This window comes from Cavia porcellus, unplaced genomic scaffold (assembly GCF_034190915.1).
Source record: "Cavia porcellus strain 051 isolate PalLab524CR breed Dunkin Hartley unplaced genomic scaffold, mCavPor4.1 scaffold_2, whole genome shotgun sequence".
Taxonomy (NCBI): domain Eukaryota; kingdom Metazoa; phylum Chordata; class Mammalia; order Rodentia; family Caviidae; genus Cavia; species Cavia porcellus.
Genome location: NW_026947485.1, coordinates 110,783,558 through 110,802,375, shown reverse-complemented (window position 1 = coordinate 110,802,375; position 18,818 = coordinate 110,783,558). Strand labels below are relative to the sequence as shown.

General features: G+C 45.3%; 1 protein-coding gene across 3 annotated transcripts in view; it reads right to left on the bottom strand.

The window, feature by feature from the left end:
• The window catches only part of Tll2 (tolloid like 2), a 133,918-nt gene that overhangs the window by 65,160 nt on the left and 49,940 nt on the right, over positions 1–18,818 (bottom strand). For 2 of the 3 annotated variants that reach the window (XM_063245136.1, XM_023561578.2), the window contains exon 3: positions 1–78. The exons of the other annotated variant lie outside the window; for it this stretch is intronic. In XM_063245136.1, coding sequence (XP_063101206.1) covers positions 1–78 — 78 coding nt within the window. The remainder of the gene's footprint in view (positions 79–18,818) is intronic. 3 annotated transcript variants of the gene reach the window in all.

The window sequence follows — 18,818 nt, the reverse complement described above, 5'->3', positions numbered from 1 at the left end:
CCTTTCTAGGTTGGTGGCTGCTGGTATTCCAGGCAGTAGCGTTTGGCCAATTCTCAGATGGCAGCTCTCCAAGCCCACCTAAACACACAGAGACCAAAAAAAGGGAAGGACACATCAGCATCAAAAATGAAGGGGCAAACCTGCTCCTTAGTGATGATGTCTTTCAAAAGGGCTGTATGCTGAGCTCACACACAGCATTGCACACTTTGTGCTAAGGGAAAAAAGAATTGCTCTGCATAACCACACACCTCCTTTACAAATTAATAAAGTACTATTTTTGATCCACTCAATGGCACTTGGAATTGAGTTAATATAGTTACCAGGAAAACCCAAAGTTAGTTTCCTCATCCTCTCCTTGATAGGAAAGATTCAATATAATTGGGGACCTTCTCAGGCCTGGGCCTCAAGAGGTTGGAGACGGAGCTGCTGCTGAGTGTGACAGACTCCTGTGTTCAGGGTATTCTCTGAGCATGCTGCTTTCTCCTGAGGAAACAATGTCCCTTCAGAAACTTCTGAGCTTCCTCACGTATTTGACTATAGACCCTGTATACAGTGAGGCTCACAAGCACAGCTAGTATGTGTTTGCTAGTAGCCAGCATCCACATTCTCTCCACCAGGAAGAAGTGATCCCCAGTATTTGTTAGTCCTATTGTCTGCCAACTACATTCCCAGGCACCACCGAGTCCAGCCATAAACAAGATGGTCAGGCTCTTGACCTCAGGAGGTATACATTCCAAATGGGGAGGGCAGCAAATAAGCAGTGAAAATCATGATAAGATAATTAAAGGTTCAGAAAATGCTCTGAAGAAGATCAAAGTGAGACTGGAAGAGTGGTCCAACGGTAGTTGGAGAAGGCAGTCTGGGTGGCAACACTGGGTTGAAATGAGATAAGCAGGATACATCCACATCTGGGCCAGAGACTCCTCAGGAAAGGAAGGATGGCTAAAGAATGTGGACGTGGAGTGAGCTTGCCACTCGAAGGGGCAGCTGGCGGCAGACCGGGGGGTAAGGCCAGAGAAGGAGGCTGGATCTCAGGGCCCCACTGGTTGTGCTATGACTTCTTTGACTTTTACTCTCCTTGTCACAGAGTCACAGAGATTTTAAAACAGAAGTGGGATGGTGTTTGGGCTTTACCAAGATCATTCTGGGGCATGAGAGGCAAAACAGAAGGCAGATGTTCAGTTCGGCCTGGCCCTGGTCTGGTGAGAGGGAACCGAGGTGTGGACCAGACGCTACAGGAGGGATGCCGGACACCTGTCCTATCAGGGATACAGTTGGAGCGGAGCTATCAGTGAGGGCTGATGAATTAGATGTTTTGGTGAGAAGGGCTATGATTGGCGGGCGGGGACACAGCAGACTTGTATCCAAGAGAGAAAACTGCACATATAAAACTACATTAAAGTCCCCCAAGAACAATTTATTCACAAACAAAAAATAATTTCCCGCATTTGTTTAGAAACTTGCAGCTTACCATGCAGTTTCCCCATATTCTCTTTCACCATGAATTGGAACGCTGCAGTAGATGGAGTGTAAACCCATTTTACAGAGTTTCAAGACACAAGACTCAGATGAGAGATGGTTAATGTGGGGTTGCTTGGCCCATGAAAGGAGCTGAGGGCTCGGGACACAGATTCCTGGTCAGAAACCCCATCATCTTTCCTGGGCTTTCAGCGTACCAGTGAAGCCTCACGCACAGCACTGCACACCCATCAGAGAAACTCTCCTGGGGTCCTGGATAGCACGGGAGGCAGCCGTGTGTCGTCCCCCACAGCTACGCCTGACAACAGGCTACCTCATTTCCGTCCATAACTTTGGCTTCAGCAGGAGCTGCAGCTGCTGGGCCTCCTGAAGAAAAAGGACCCCTAATGTCAGGCAGGGACGGGAGGCTACGCTCTGCATCCTGCTTGTTCTGTTGCCTTTCTGGCCAACTCGGAATCCACTCACACACTCCCTGCAGCTGCCGAAGCCTCGGCTGCCAGCTCCTGGCCCTGGGGTATTCTTCCAGTTGCCATATCATTTCCTCTTGGACTAAAGGTCAGGGGAAATCCTGATGGCATGAACTCGTTCTCCAGCAGAGGAATGTGCCATCTGCAGAGGGAAGCAAGCTGCAGTGAGGCTCTGGGCCTAGCTTGGCCCATGCTTGCCCATATAACTGCAGCCAAGAACTTGGGCATTAGCATCTTTCATCTGTCAAATGGGCTATTGCGAGGACCAAATGAGGTAATGGGTTTGTTTAAGTATTTGTTCATTCAACAAATATTTATGTAACACCTGCTACATGCCAGACGCTGTTTCTGCTCCTCAGGATATAACACTGAAGAAACTCTATCCTGACCTCATGGAAATTATATTCTGATGGAAGGGAGGGGAGAATATGGTGAAATAAAATAAAATTATAAAATAAAATAAATTTTAAAAACAGGCAGCTAGTATTTAAGTTGACTGTTCATATGAAGAAAATATATGAAAACTACTGTGTCCCTGCCCACAAAGTCACTGGTGGCCTTCTGACCCCACACATCGAATCCACCAGCCCTTCCTGTTAGTTCCATTCCATGGAAAGCAGAAAAGCAGAAGTCTGAAAAAAATGAGGGAGAAAGTCTGCATAGCCAAGGAACAGAAGTTTGAACTAAGGGCCCAGCAGGTGCAAAGGTGCTGGAGTGGAAGTGTGCTTGGCACTCAGGGAATGGGTATGATTAGAACAGAATAAAACAGAGAGAAAACGATGGGCTGTGAGCTTAGAAGGCAGTGAGGGGTTTGCAGGGGCAGCTCATATGGAGTCTTGCAGGGCATTTTCAGGACTTTGGCCCTTATTCTGAGTAATCTAGATAGGAGCCACAGGACACAATAGGACTTTGTAACTGTACTGAGTTTGCATGTGACAAGGGTTATTAACAGTGAACCCAAGGGGGACCCAAGAGCTGAGATGTGAAAGAAGAGTCCACTCTTATTATACAGCAGTGGAAGCCCAGCATTTATGATTGGCAAAGGTATACTTGATTCTTGCCAATGGGACTGGGAGGGAAAGAGAGCTGAGGAAGCCCATAGGTTGTGTCTGGACCAGCCCTGGGTCAGCATGAGCTGGAGGCTGTGATGGAGGGAGCCAGGCTAGAGAGGCTGACAGTCAGTTCCACAGTGGGCTGAAGAGGCGCAAGGCTGGACTTCTGTTTGCCTTGGCGCTCTGGTTCTTAGGGTTAGAATAGCTGCAAAAGCTCGAGTCTGGGATACCAGGTGTCCCACTAAGTGGGTACCACTGAGAGCATTAATGCTTACTGAAGAGACGATTATGATGTTGACCTTGTAACGAGAGCAGTGCTAAGTAATTTTCTTGCCTGGAATTTTGCAATTCTAGCCTCATAAAGACCTAGTAACGAAAGACCGTGAACATCCTTATTTTATGGTTGATAGAATTCTGGCGCGGCTGAAAAGGTAAGAAGTATGAAATATAAATGACTTTTATTTTAAGAATATGGGGAGAGACCCTCTGACTCTCCGGGGTCTGGCATTGTCTCCGGGGGCTGGCACTCTCTCCATGGGACACAGACACGTGTTGTGGGGGCATACATGTAGCTTAGGTTTGGGGTGGTGCCTAAGGGGCATTAGTGATGCACAGGTAGCCCACTGGTATTCATTTCGCCCCACAGGTGAATTCCTAGGGGCAGGAAGATGACCTCAAGATAGAGCCTCTTGGTTCGGCCTCCAAGGCTTTACCGGCTACAGTGTCGGGCCTGGGGCAAGATTCTTTCAAAGGTAGAGGAAACACATTCCTAAGACAGGCGATTTGTCTGTCCTGCTGGTACAGAGATGGTTAGTAATGGCAAAGGCTGGAAGTGGGTGCTGTTTAACCTCAAACCTGTATCCTTCTCCTCAGCCTCAGACTCAGAAATGAGAGCAAGAATACCTGAGGTTCCTCACAGGGACCCAAGGATCAAAGGGCACTGGCTAGGAAGGCTATGAAGGACACCTGAGGTCGGAGGAGGGCCACATAGTTAACACAAATCTCTCTTTTGGTCAGTATCATCAAGAGATGAAGACCCCACCCTTTTCTTAGCAAAAGAGCAGACCTTAAATTTCCAGCACCGTCCCAATTACCACCTACCTGGAGCCAATTCAATGAACTTCATCTCCTGCTACTTCCCTTACTCCCACTCTGTGTCCAGTTGCACTAAGCTGAGCACAGTGAGTGGCTTTCTATTCTCCTCTTAGTGATGCACCTTCCTCAGCTACACCAGATTCTTCAAATACCTTTCTACACCACTTCCTCTGGAAGTTGCCTGAGCTCTACGGCTACAAGCCCTTCTCCTCTGCCCCCTATTTATTCATCTTTCTCATCAGAGGATATCCCTCCTTTGTACTCAGTAAAATCTTCATGAACTAGTTTTTAGGCTTTAGTGTCTTTAAGAAAGAGGCTTTCTTTGGTCCATGAATCCCAGGCACCAGACCAGGTACCTAACAGGTATTCAATAGCACATGATAGATGGAAGAATGAACAAGCCAGTCAACAATGCTGTTTAAAAAGAGAACTTGATCACTGCTAACCTCTGCTTACCTGCCGGAAAAATTTGTCTTTACCAGCTTTGATGGAAAGATGGAGGCAGCTATTCTTGGAACAATGCCTTTCAACCTTGACTGCAATTTTTAATCAGCTGGGAAAACTTTGCAAATGTACTAAGGTCTGAGACACCCCACCGCCCCCTTGAGACTCTTATTTAGATAGTCTGGGGCGTGGCTTAAACATGGGGACTTTGAAAATCTTCCAGTGTGATCCAAAGGTCTCCGTCAAGGCTGAGACCCACTACTCAGAAACTGAAGGAGAAGGCTTGATTTCATAATTATTTTCTTATTCTCTCTTCTCTCAAGCTCACCAGGAATGGAAAGTGTGAAGTCAGAGCCAGACCCATCAGACTCAAGGAAAAGTCATTTCTCACCTCTAAATTGATACAGTGTTCCTGTTTCCGCAGAGGTGAGGCTCTGGCTGTACAAAAACAACCAGATGCTGACAAAGACTGAGAGCAAAGGGGGTATATTAAGCATGCGTGGACATATTTTTCTTGGAACATGATTGCAAAACAAAAAATATTTTATATATACAGTATCCTCATATTTAGTCTTTGCTTAATTATCTCTTCAGTGAGAAGATATGCAAAGACCTTGTAGATTTCATTAGTCACAGGGGTTTATTCAAACATCTCCTTTGCATAAGAAACCCAGGCTTACAGCTGGTCTCTGGGAAAGAATGCCCTCCAGGCCTTGAAAAGAGAGCTCCAGGCCTGTTCAAGCTCTCACTGAAACACAGCAGAGGTCAGCAGCCTGTGATGCATGGGGCCCAGCTGAAATGTTTCTATCCAGCATTTGCAATTCAATCCCACAGTTTCCTTTATGGAACAATTCACTAAATTCAGAGTTGTTCTTTTTTCTAATTTACCATATAATTCACCTCCCAAGTTCAATTAAGAAGCAATCTGTTAGTAACTTGGGAGCAAGCTGCTTTTCTTTGGGAAAGCCCAATTTTCTTCCGCTCCCAACAAAGAAGTGCCTTAATTATATGCATAATATGAGACATTGATGTACAAACACATACAACACCCTTCTACCATAATTAATGAAATATTAACCTTACACATCCAGAGACATATAGCCAGAAGAGATGAGCTTTCCCAAAGCCCAAGAGGACATCCCATGATTTAGATCAATATTACTCATATGAACAAGTGACTATGAATATTCATCAATATGGAAATTCATAAAACTAATTATTCCTCTACCCCTCCTCCTTAAAGGCTAACATTGATCCTTGGTTTTCTGAAGCACAAAAATAGCTAGCATTTTCTAACTGCACATTATCTGAAGATAAACCACACATGTCACATATTCAGTCCTCAAGTCAACCCCCTGCAGGGAGTATTATACCCGTTTCACCTGCAAGAAAACTGAGGCTTCAAGCACATATAACTATTGGGTAGAGAAGTTGAGTTTCTCTACAGGTCAGTCTGGAGTCAAAATCTCTCATAGACATCATATGATAAAGCCATCCTGTGAGGACAACTTTAACTCTTGAGTTTACTGACTGTAAAAATTATCTGCATCTTCAACCTATCATAATTAAATCTAGCATAAAATTGCTATGCTTTACGCTAACAGAAAGATTCTAAAAGCCCCACTGATATTCATCCAATCATTCCAAACCTCTGGGGCCAGCACTTGCCTTCATGGTACCTGCTTCCCAACAGAGGGAACAAGGATTGGATATAAACAATAAAATCATTTCACAGAGGGTAACAGTTCTGTAAAAGAGTGATGGGGAATGGAGCCCAGAGAGGCTGGGTTGAGTAGGTGAGATCTGAGCTAAGAAATGAAAAATGGACATCTGTCTGGGGAGAGCATTAGCAAAACGCAAAGGAACAAAGGCTTCAAGCAAAAATGTCCTGAGGGGGGCTGCGGAGCTCAGTAGCTTAGCACCTGCCAAGCAAGCATGAGGTCCTGAATTTGATTCCCAGTACACCCTCCTCCCCGCAAAAAATATATCCTGAGGAAGAAAAACAAAAATCCAGTGTGACAGAACTGGGACTTAATCCAAGCCTGGTGGATAGGGGCTGACCCCAGAGAGGAACACCGAGTGACTGCCCCGCTCACCACCTTCCACCTTGCCTATTTGCAGGGCCCTTTGCTCATGTGTAATACGCACAGCAATCCTATGAATATGTAATGTCATTCTTCCTTTACAAAAGAGAAAACTGAGGCTCATAAATAAGTCACTCCAGGTTAATGATAGTTAGTGACTGATTTCAAATTCCGAGGCAGGCCCATCCCACTCGAATCCACCTTCAACCCACTGACCTGAGCTACATGCCAGGCAAGTCCAAAGGGTGGAGCATCTGCACACCTTCTTTAGAAAACTACCTACAAAACACAAATGCTCAGCTTTTAGGTTTTAATTGTTCATTAGGACAAAAAAAAAAAAAAGAACAAAGCTCCTTTAAGAGGTTGATTTAAGAACAAACAAAGCAATCACTATGGTAATCAATGTGTAATCTTGGGCAATTCAATGCCAAGTAACTTTTATTCCATGCCAAATTCAAATGCTACAGAAGGGAAAGAGAAAATGAGTTAAAAAATTATTGCCAGATTCTGATAATGAAATGATTTCATATTGGCAAGTGTATGATAAAACGAGAGTGCATATATGCTTCCGATGGAAATGCATTATTAAACTGGTTACACTTTATGAAATAGTTTTACAAAATGTATTAAGATCTTTTAAGACAGACAATGAGCCAGGCGTGGTGGCAGTGTGAGCCTATAAATCGCTGCTACTCAGGAGGTTGAAGCAGGAAGTTCACAAATTTCAGGCTAGCCTAAGGCAGCCTCAAAATTTGAAAAAAAAAAAAGGCCTGGAGTACGGAGCAGTGGTAGAGACTCAATAGGTTCAATCTTCAGTGCAAACAAAACAAAACAAAAAACAGGCAATGATAATGACATATACATATCTGTACTAAGGAATTAACTGACAATGGACATTAAGGTTGTTCGTTTCAACAGTTTTTATAATGAAAAAAAGACTGTAACATCTGTACCCCCAAAAGGGAAGTAGTAAAATAAATTGTTATATAACAGAATACTGTGTAACCTTTTAAACAATTCCATAAGCTTATTTAAAAGGGAAAAGGTCATATTTTAAGTCAAAAAAACAGGTTAGGAAATAATACAGAGTATGATTCCAACAGAATTCAGTATGTCTATCTTTTCATAAAAAGCATATACATATAAAATATGAGGAAAAATACTAGTAGGAAATAGCCACAATGGCCAGCATGGTTTGTTTGGTTGGCAATTTTGGGGTGAATTTTATTTTCTTATATACTTTTTGCAATTTTCAATCCTTGTACAAGACATGATTTTCATAAGCAGGAAGTAAAAGGATTCTTTAAAAGGAAGAACTAGATTACAACATAGACTGTGTGTAAGAGCACGTGCTCTGACCTTTGTGGTGTACACGTGCACACGCACACAAACACACATAAACATACATGGAAGAGTTGCCAGGGAAACCTATTCTGATGGGAAAGAAACATAGCTATGTTTATGCAGATGGGAAAGTTGTAGTCCAACCCTTTTTTCTGCTTTTCCTCTTTGACCACAAAAGCAACAGTGAGTCCCCACCTCGGCCAGAAGGAAAAGAGGAAAGCGCCCTGGTGAGGACAGAGGGTGGAGACCCCGTGCCTAGCAGCACCTTCCCTTAGCCAGTATTGTGTGAGTTCTCAAAGTCCTGCCACAGCTGATGAGGTTTAGAATTTGCTTTTGCCCAAGGGCAAGGGTTATTGAAAACCTCTTTTTCCCCCGCTTGGTGACAGTGTCTCCCTAAATTGACAGGCTGGCTTCAAACTCAAGATCCTCCTGCCCTATCCTTCCTGGGGAATATGTGAAATTACAGACATGCAACAGCACGCTCAGCTGGAAGGCTTTTTACTTAGGCAAACTGGAGCCCTCCTCCTCTAATGAGTCTCCAGCCAGAGGGCTGTTTCACATAGTGGACCTAGCATTCCTCCTGGGCGCATAGCCCTGCACTTGTCCTGTTCACTGAAGGCTGGGAGGGTCACCGTGACACCTTCTATGAGGTGTGCCACGTTGCTCACCTAGTTCCCAGCTTCCAGTTCTGCCCTGATCCCTGGACTCTGCATTCTGTCTGCCTAGTCCATTGTTCCTGCCCATCCTGACCTTGGCTTCTTCACACATCCATTATTTACTGCTACACCACAGAATATCTCTCTTCATAGGGCAATTAAGAAAGAGGTAATATAAAACACTTGGCTCATAACCCACACTCATGGGTTACCTATTACTATCATTACTGACTCTAAAGCTATTCTGAAGTCTAAAGAACCAGAACAGAATGAAACAATAAACCCCAGAGACAAAATATTTTTTACCTGAACTACCACGAGTCAAAGAAAAAGTTTAAAAGCGGACTTCAGCCAAGTTCTGGCTGAGAAGCCACAGATGCCCCTGGCCGCTGGTGAAAGGGAAGCATCCACCGTGGTGTTTCTTCAAACCTTGCTCCACATGGTGCTTGCAGAAAACAATTTGAGATATAACATGACAGGTTAAAACAAATAACTAAAGATAGCCTTTAAGAAAAGACTCCAGGGCCACTGGTGTGCAGTCATCCTGTTGTCCCTGGAAAAGCAGAGCCAGCTGGCCATGGTTCTCTGTGCAGTAGCTCCCAGACTGCAGGGCTGAGCTGCACTGAGGGAACTGACACAGTTACTGGGTAATTTGCATGCACCAAGTGCTGTGCCTGTTGCCTTATGTGTATGTTCTAATTTACTTTTTTAGCACAGTCCTATGAGATAGAGACTACTGTTAACTAGGGTTGTAAATAAGGAAATGAGGCTTAGAAAACTTTAGCACAGGGCAGGGGATTTAGCTCAGCAGCATAAGTGCTGCCTGCCAAGCGCTAGGTCATGAGTTTGATCCCTGGTACAAAAAAACAAAACAAAACAAAACAAAAAAAACAAACCACTTTAGCATATCCAAGGGTCACAAGGCTGGTAAGAGGCAAAATTCAGTCCCAACCCCAGACATGGCTGTCTCCAACAGCTAGAGATGCCAACCTTACTCATGCATAGCTAAGGTCCCAACAGAAAAATCCCAACTTTGGTTCTTGGGCAGCTAAAAATTCACATTCACCAGACAGGCCTCTCTGCTTCTCTCAGAAATGGTTCTGAGGCCCATCTCAGGGAGCCTAATAGCATAGATTCTGAGGTGTGAAGTTCCCAGGGAACTGAGGCAAGTCCTCTAAAAAAAATAAGAACAAGGAGAAAACAAAGGAGAAAGCAGATGGTGACTGAGAACCTGAGTCCCCAAGGAAGCTGCCCAAAATAAACCATCCTTCACCTCTCCGGGGGAACCCCCCAGCCAGGTGTATCAGGCAGAGCTCTCAGCCTCCAAACCAGGGCTCAGGTCAGATGTCCTTGAACATGGAGCAGGTCCTCCTTAAGAACAGACAGTGGTCACATCCAGAGATAAAAGATTTCTTGTGCTTCTGGTTGAGCGTACAACTACTAGATTTCCCCAGAGTCATGCAATGACCAGGGCCCACCACCTGCCTTGAATCAAGCCAGTTCCTACAATGTTCTGGGCCATGTGGGAGCCACAACTGTAAAACAGACACTGTCTCATCTGCAGGAGCCACGAGGCTTGAAGCAGAGTGAGGGCAAGTTGGTGACAGAAGTCTCACTACCAACCTAAAAGTCCAAGAGGGCACCATGGATATGGCACTGAGGGGCAAAAAGGGTTTTAATAAATAGAAGTGAGAGGCAGTTAGATAGGCTGGAACACAGGAGAAATATTTGTCCAATTTGACTTTGCACAGCCTTTTTGACCTGAGTGAACTTTGGCAAGATAATTGATTTCTCTAAGCTTCAGTTTTCTCATTTGTAAAACGGGTATTATGGGCTCTAACTTTTTAGGTTATGAGCAGCACTTAATGCAATGTCTGGTGTGATCTTATAGAAGTTTAGTCTTAAGAAATGAAAACAAAGGTAAAAACAAGGTACCATTTCACAGTTATTAGATCAGTAAAATAAATGATGCAATAATATTGCCCAATTTCCATGAGTCTGATGGAAGTGGAATTTTCATTTTGTGAGTGGTCACTTACTCAGAAAATTGAATTAGCGTCTAAAATGCGCCTTGACAGGACTGATCACTGAGAATGCACAGGTAATAAATAATCACACATCTCAGACAGTGTGGGGAAAGAGTAAGGCCTGCGGGTATCTGTCCAGAGGCCTCTCAGAGAAGGCTAGTAGAGCTCGAGGAAAAGGTTGTAGGGGAGGCCCAGGGCCTTTTAGGCACAGGAAGAGGACAGGCACCAAGTCAGTCCCCAGGTTTCCAGCTTTTCTCTCTGCTCTCATGCCCTCTCATCTACCTGCCAACCATGCTAAGCTCTGATATGCTACCCAGTTCCCGCTCCTGTGTCCTTTCATGTGCTTCTGACCCTGCCTTCCCCTTTGTCCTCCCCTAAGCAAAGCCCTGCCAGGCCCACCTCGGCTCTCCCAGGAAGCAGCATCCCTGCTCTGTGCTTTGTTTTTAACTCTTTCATAGTCCTGTTCTCCTCCATTCCTCCTCCATCTCCGTTCCTTCGCTCATTCTGCAAGTTTGTAGGGTACCTCTCTGCGGCAGGTACTGTCCCAGGTTTCAATGATAGAAAAATAGATCAGATATGGCCGCTACCCATAAGGAATGCCTAGCCCTGATCATATCCTGCCTAAATACAACTCTGTGACTTAGTGTCACAGGACACTGCAGGGTAGCGTATTTCTTGAGAACAAGGACAACACCTTGTGTATCTCTAAAAATCTACAGTATATCACTACAGATGCTTCAAAATATGTTCATCTGAAATGGACTGAATTGGGCTGACCAGTACAAATATATACTCTTTTAACTGATTTTCATTGCAGTCATGTTATTATTATTAAACCCATTTTACAGATAAGGAAACTAAAGCTCAGGTAAAGTAGTTGGTCTGGTCAGGTCATTAGCTGGCACTTGGAAAAGCCAAGAGAGTCTGACAGCTCTCTGCCTAACTGATCCTATCCAAATGTCCTCACAGGAACACAGAAATCCCAGGAAATACAAAAACCTGGTTAGGTAAGTTTTGATCTGCAGAAAGAAGACACAGGCAAGTCTCTATTTGTATAGAGATATTCTATACAGTTGCTATGACCACTGAATTAGTAAACACTGAATCATTACTCCTGAGGAAGCAGTATTAAATACAGAGGGGGCAATATCGTATTGTCCGATGTGTGTAACAAAGCACACAGTCTTGTGCACTTATTATTCACATTTCCATGTACTCCTCAACACATAACCTGCTTTAAGTGTGTTTCTGTTTATAGGCATTGACTGATTGGCTCATTGGTATGGGAGATTGAACCCAGGTGTTCACACTGAGCTGTATCCTAGTCCTCCTTAATTTGTTTAAATTTTAAGGACTCACTAAGTCACAAAGTTGTCTAGGCTCGGTTCAAACTTGCAATCCTCGGTGTCTTCCAGAGTGCTGGAGTTATAGGTATGAGTACTGTGCCAGCTTAAGGACACCTTATTTATAATCTATTTTTGATTCATTAACATTCAATAGTGCCAACAGCATTCTAATTCATGCCTGAAAAGCAACTTATTTAACACATGAGCTTTCTGCATAAGGCACATCGCAGCTCATAGGCCAGCCATTCAGCACTATACTTGGGCTTCATTTTAAACAGCAAATCCACAAAAAGATCAAAAACACAGCGCTCAGCACTGGACGGACACTTATTCACCATTAGGGAGTTGAAGCAAGAAAGCAGATTATTTGGCCTCAGCTGGAAACATGTGTGTTGGAGGTTCAATTTTTTTCACTATTTTTCACATGTCGGTGTATAGCCACAAAAGTGCTGCAAGTATTGATTTTTACCATCACCAAGAAAATTCAGTGAATAAGAAGATCTGCAGATAAGAAATGTATGACTCAGGAGATGGACTGCACGGTCACTAAAGCCAGGAAAGTAGCACTCGTCAGTGGATCCCAGGGCCCCACGAGGTTCCTCCAGCCTGCACCCATGGGTTCGCCAAGGATGCACCTTGAGGCATTTAGCCATCAGGGTCCCACTGCATCACAGGACAGAAGCAAATGAACCTACCGGTCTCCTAAGGTCAAATGTTAGTTTCTGAAGTGGTAGGTGGAGGCTTTGAGAAAGACCACCATCGGAGTCTGTCAGTAGAGGGCAATAGGAGGCCTCAGGCGGGTTTTTACGAAGATCGTGGGCTCCCCTGGGCCTTCCTTTCCTTAGCTGTGGAAGGGCAGAAGGATCCTGATGGGTTGTCCACAGCGCTGTGGTGAAGTTGAACTGATCCTAACAGTGGATGTGAAAGGGTTTCAAGTACCATCCAAACATGAAATGGCTAGACTGTACATAATTTCTGAGGCTGTGATAAATGTACAACCAGCTACCTGGGAATCAGCCCTCCTGAAACCTTGGTCTGCATATGCAAAATAGGCATCTGAGAAGACGAGGACAGCCCACTGGCCTATGCAGGACCTGAACATGTCACTGGACCTCGTTGGCTTGTCCACTAGATCAAATGAGCTCAAACTAACAGATGGGAAGGCAGTTGCTCACTGAGATGTGAGCCAGGTTAGGGGAGTGAAGCTGGGCACTGGGCTGCACTTACCAGGAAACTTCAGCTCATCAGGAAAATGGCCCTAAAGAAAGAAAAAGACTTAATGAAAGAAGGAGAAGAAGCCAAATCCTCTTTCAGGGAACTGGAGGACACAGTTATGTGGCAGAAGCCAGGAGCCCGCTGAACAGAGATTTTTCTCCTGTCCAGCTCCCCTGTCTCCTGCATGTTGGCCTTGTGAGGGGCAGCAGTCACGGGCAGGGGTGTATGCTCAGCACAGGCTGGTACAAGACAGGCGGAGCAACCATGGGGCCATTTATCTACAGTGGCAGGCTGGAGCAGGGTAGCTCACCAGGCCTCGACTAGCCCTGTGCTGGTTATGTGTCAACAGCATCTACACTAGCTGACTTCAAATCAGAGAAGATGTATTTATAATAATGTGCTGCAATATAGAAACCAAGTGTGTTCATGCAGACAAAAATGCAAACAAATATGCCCCCAAAACAAAGCCACATGGTAACTTCTGAGCTGAAGAACAGAGATGATCACCTGTACTCCAGGTTAGCACTCATTACTCAGGCAAAAGGGCTGTAAGGAAAGCACTAATTTGTCCTCAGAAAAATTTTTGGAGGATTTCATTCCATGGCCTTTACTGAGGGGACCAAATCATCAATAATGATACACAGATGTCTCAAGAGTGTCCCCCTGACTGGGTGATAGAAAGAGTAGCAATGAACTCATATGATCAAAAAAAGACCACAGAAAGGAAGAGCCCCTCTCACCCTTTCTCCAGGATCCAGAGAAAGGCAGAAGGAGCAGCAAGCGCTTCCATCTCCTGTCCTTCCTTGACCTTTGCAGACTGGAAGTCGGCTGAGCTGGGGGAGAATTAAAGAGCAAGAGCTCCCCGTTAAGAGGTAACATTGGTAAGCAGAGGGAGAGGTAACCAGTGCTTCAGAGCAAAGCAGTATGCCTGTAAAACACAATAGCCCCTTCGTTTCCCAGTTGGGACCTCTGTGTGGTCCCAACTTGCTGCTTTCCTGGGGCCAGAGGAACCTGTTCTGACAGCAGCACACGTGGGGCCACAAGCAAAACTCTGAGTGCCTCCCCTGTGTCTGTCCTCTGCGTGCCATCAGAGCCAAGGGAGTGGCATGCTGAACTACAAGCAAGTGCCCGAGCCTGAGTTCTCAGGGAAAGGAGCCTCGGAGGAAAAGCTCTCTCCCAGGCTGCCAGGTAACAGCTCTTTTTTCCTCTTGATAGTGAGGACAAGAAGTGACTTGACTAGGATCATGTGACTTGAATTAGGGCCCAAGGTGGTGTCTCCTACCCACGGCCCAGCATCCAAACTCAAATACCTCAAGTTAGGGGCCAGGCAAGCGACACATCGGGGTAACAGAAGATGAGCATGAAAGATGATTAGGGAGCAGTGGGGACTGTGGCGAACCACTCAGAGCACCTGCCCCAGAGAGGTCAGCCCATCATTACTCAATCCTGTGGATTGCCGCCATGTGGGATTGCTGGACCAGTGTGACCAGATCTTCCAGCTTCTCAAGGGAAGCCAGAATTCTGGGTTTTATGAGAAATACGATTCTTAAATGTTGGCAGCAATTTTTTTTTAACAAATGTAACCACTACAAAACAAACAAAACACATCTGTAGACCAGATTTGGCTGGTGAGCTGACCGCTAGGGCTTCTGGGCTGGAGGATGAATGGAAAAGCCGGGCCTCTGGACAATGCTAATGGTAGAGAAGGGAGGGCATTGTGGGCAACAGTGGCTGAGATCCAGAAAGGAAAAACTGTTGGAAAAGCTGAAAGCCAGGGCAACAGGAGCTGTGAAAGTCCATGGCTTCAGTAAAGGAGGCCAGAGAGAAGATGACTAGAGAAGAAAATGAGATTCCACTAGCAACTCTACCGCCATTGCCGTATCTCTCAGGATTTCCCCGGAAACTACACAAAGAACGACCTACAGACCTCAGTGCCCAGGCCCCAGCACATCAGCCCCTTGTGAGCAGGATGAGGAACTCACCCCTAGCTCATACCATCAGGCCAACCTGCCGCCTCAAGCTATGTCCCCAGCTCTCACAGTTAGCCTGCTTGTCACTGGATTCCAGGCTCCAACCCTCATGCAGTGCTGTGGTGGAAGGCAGCCTGGGCTTCCTTAACTTGAACTGAAGCAGGAAGATCACAAGTTCAAGCCCCGCCTGGGCAACTTAGCAACACGGCAAGAACTTGTCTCAAAATTTTAAAAAATTAAAAATGGACTAGGGATGTAACTTGGTACAAGGGCCACTGGCTCCATTCTCAGCACTGTAAAAAATAAAAATAAAATAAGTGGTGCTTGAGAAGATAAGGCACAATCTTGTGTTGTTCAAAGCAGAAGCAAAGACTAGCTCCTCATCTGATATAAGCAGTTCTGGCTCTCATGAGTAGTACTACAAAACTCCACACATTGAGATAGCTGATGTGAACCCTTAAAACATTTTCCCATGAAAATGGTATTATAAATAGAAAAGTGGGGCTGGGATTACCAGGTTTGGCCTTAAAAGCCACATTAATCCAGAGGGAAGTCAAGCCATCCCGGGAGGTCGTTTCTCTCACCCATCACCTCCAAAACCAAGGCTCTTCTGATCTTCGTTCATCTCCTCAGCCACGAATGTGGATTTCCACAGCCAACCCCCCTGCCTGTGCCACTCATTCTCTCATCCAGCCTCCCCAGGGGCTCACTGTTAGCCTTCTGCGTGGCTCACTTGATGTGGCTTCCTTTGGGCATCTCTGCCATTTTCAAGACTTCTCAGCACCCCTCTTAGATAGACGCTCTAGAGTTCAGTGAGGACACTCAGCGGAGGACTGGTGATGCAGGCCAGGCATGATGCCTGAGCTGCGTCAGGTGCAAGAGGATGATAAAAAGGCAAAATGAGAGATATTCTATGGCCCTCGAGAAGAGAAATCAGCCTTGTTTCTTGCGAGTTCTTCATCTAGTCCCCAGGAGGCCAGTTGTACTATGTACCTGGCCCTTAAAAAGGCATAAAAACATTGCCTCCAACCCCTTCACCTGAGCCATCCTGAATGGAATCCTGTATTTTACAACTGAAAAAGCTTCAGCTATAATGGCAGGTGCTGACTTCTCTTCTGTCTCACTTCTACAACACTTCATTGTTGATTCAGGCCCTCAGATCCATGTCCCAGGAGGACAATGGCTCCCACTCTACCCTTGAGGCTCCAGATGGCCCCTCATCCAGGCTTCTTCAAATTGTGACAGACTCAGTCATAAGAAAGATCAGCTCAGAGGTGAAATGATTTTGCCCAGCACTTCAAGTTCTCAGTGAAGTTAGACTTCTGTCCAAGGCAAACCGGGCCCTGAATGGGTGCCCCAGAGAAAGGGATGACAGAATCCTTATGTTGCATTCTTTGGTCCCTCCCAGCAAGCAGATGTGCACTTTATCAGATGCTTCTTTATTATCTCAAGTCATCTTCCTCAATTAACGATTTTATGGGTTGAAAAGGCGCCAGACCTTGCTGTTTCTTGTGTCAGAGTCCACCTCTCCTTGTGGGGCCTGCTGACTGCTCAGGCCCTGGCTCTGGATCCAGAGGGATTCAAGGAGTTTGGATCCCACACTCGAGGTGCTCAGCAGCATGTCACCTTTTCCTCTAGCCAGGCTCTGACCTGGCCTCCAGTCTTGTTTTATGGACTTGTGATTTATTTTGGTTCTTGTCCTCACCTTATTTCCCCAGGAAAACTCTTTACCGGGAGCTTCCGTGATCTCCACTTTCCATGAGAATCGGGGGTTTTGCTCTTCTTGTTGGTTCCCAGCATGGAATTAAAAGCCTACTAAAAATGGTCTCTCTGACACTCTACGTAGCCTGGGCTTCAGGATTCCTAGGCTGGACTTGGATAACAGCTGGAATCTTTCCTCCAGCTGCGGGTTCTACTGTGGGGAGGTCAGCAGCTGCCCCACACCACCAGAGATTTTTGATCCCAAATCCCACAACTCCAGTGGACTTAGAGCACAATAATAATCATCTGTAAAATTCATCTCCTTAATGACTGCAGAAAAGGCGGCTACAGCTGTGCCTGTGGTGCTCAGTGCAGAGTCCCCACAAGCATTTATTACCTGAAGGAAAGAAGAAGAGAAGTTGGCAACAGAGGTATCAGAGCTGTGGGGATAAACTCCAAGGGAGGTCGACAGGATAGCCTGTGAGTCTAGCACATGAAAATGAAGTTCTATATACGGGAGTCGAGAAGTCTTACGGAAGACGCGGGTAACCGCAGGTGGGCAGCTTGTCAGCCCACAAGTCAAGGAAGAGACAATCAGACTGAAGACCTGGAGAAGGAACAGGAACTCTGCCACACACTCTCTCTGGGTCAGAGAAGCCCTTTTCACATAACTCCCTACAAAATGATATGGACCTGCTAGCTTCAAGGCACCCCCACATACACCCTGAGCCCAAGAGTTTCTTCTGGAGCTAGTACTACTCACAGAGGGGATTTACGGCATTATGTGCTCAATCAAAAACCCTAACTCTAATAGCCTCTTGGAGAAGGAGAGGCCACCACATAGTCCTGAATATCTTGTTATATCCTTGGGTTTGATGCCAGCCAGTAAATGGAATTCACAAGTGTTTGTCTTGTACAATCTATGATGTCCAGCCTGATGCAGAAATAAAGAAGAAAAGCCAAACTGGGCATGGTGGTGCAAGCCTGTAATCCTATCCCTTGTTAAGGCAGGAGGATCACTGCAAGTTTAGGTCAGCCAGGGCTACAAAGTGAGTTCAAGGCCAGCCTGAACTGCATAGCAAAACTCTGTCTCAAAAAAAAAAAAAAAAAAAAAAAAAAAAATTAGAGAAGAAAAGCCAATTATTGACAGATGGGGGCAGGATAAGGGACAGCTCCCATTCATCTATGGGACTCACGCTTATCTTTTACTATCAGCTCTAAGGACAGTAATGGGGAGACCAAGTCTTTGACAACTCAAGGGGCCAGAGCTAGTGGTGACACCAGTGGTGGTTTCAAGAAGCATCGAAGTATAAAGGTTTGATAATAGGTAGACAAAAGTCCCACTCTTGACCCTGCCAGTAATTATTTGTGTGATCACAGACAAATTACTTATCCTCCAGCACTAGACCTCACATCTATAGATACATTCCCTGTCACACACAGCTACTATATATAAATTAAATTAGATCATGCATATCAAGTATTTAATCCACAATTAACACACATGAATGGTAGTTATTACCATTCTTGTTGGTATTAAAGAGAAACCAGCGTCTGATTGATTTTCAAATTTCTCTGGCCAAGTCTGAGACCTTAGAGCTTGACACAGGACAAGGGCAGTCCTCATTTTTGGGATTCACAGAGATTTCCTAGGTGGTAGTTGTAATCACATCCAAGAATCTGACCAGAGTTTGCTGCTGCGGGCTCAGCTCTGCTAGTCTCCAAAGGTCCAGCAGAGTATTGCATGAAGGATTCTAACATATCCAGGCATTTGGAGATCATAGGGCCTGGGACCAGAGAGAAGAGAAGACAAAAAAGCCAGAAAAGGAACAGCAGAGTGGCTATGGTTTTTGGTACCAGACCTTAGAATAATGCTTCACCTACCACAATTACTTAATCCCTCTGTAAGGCAGGCATTAGCATCCCATCTTACAAACA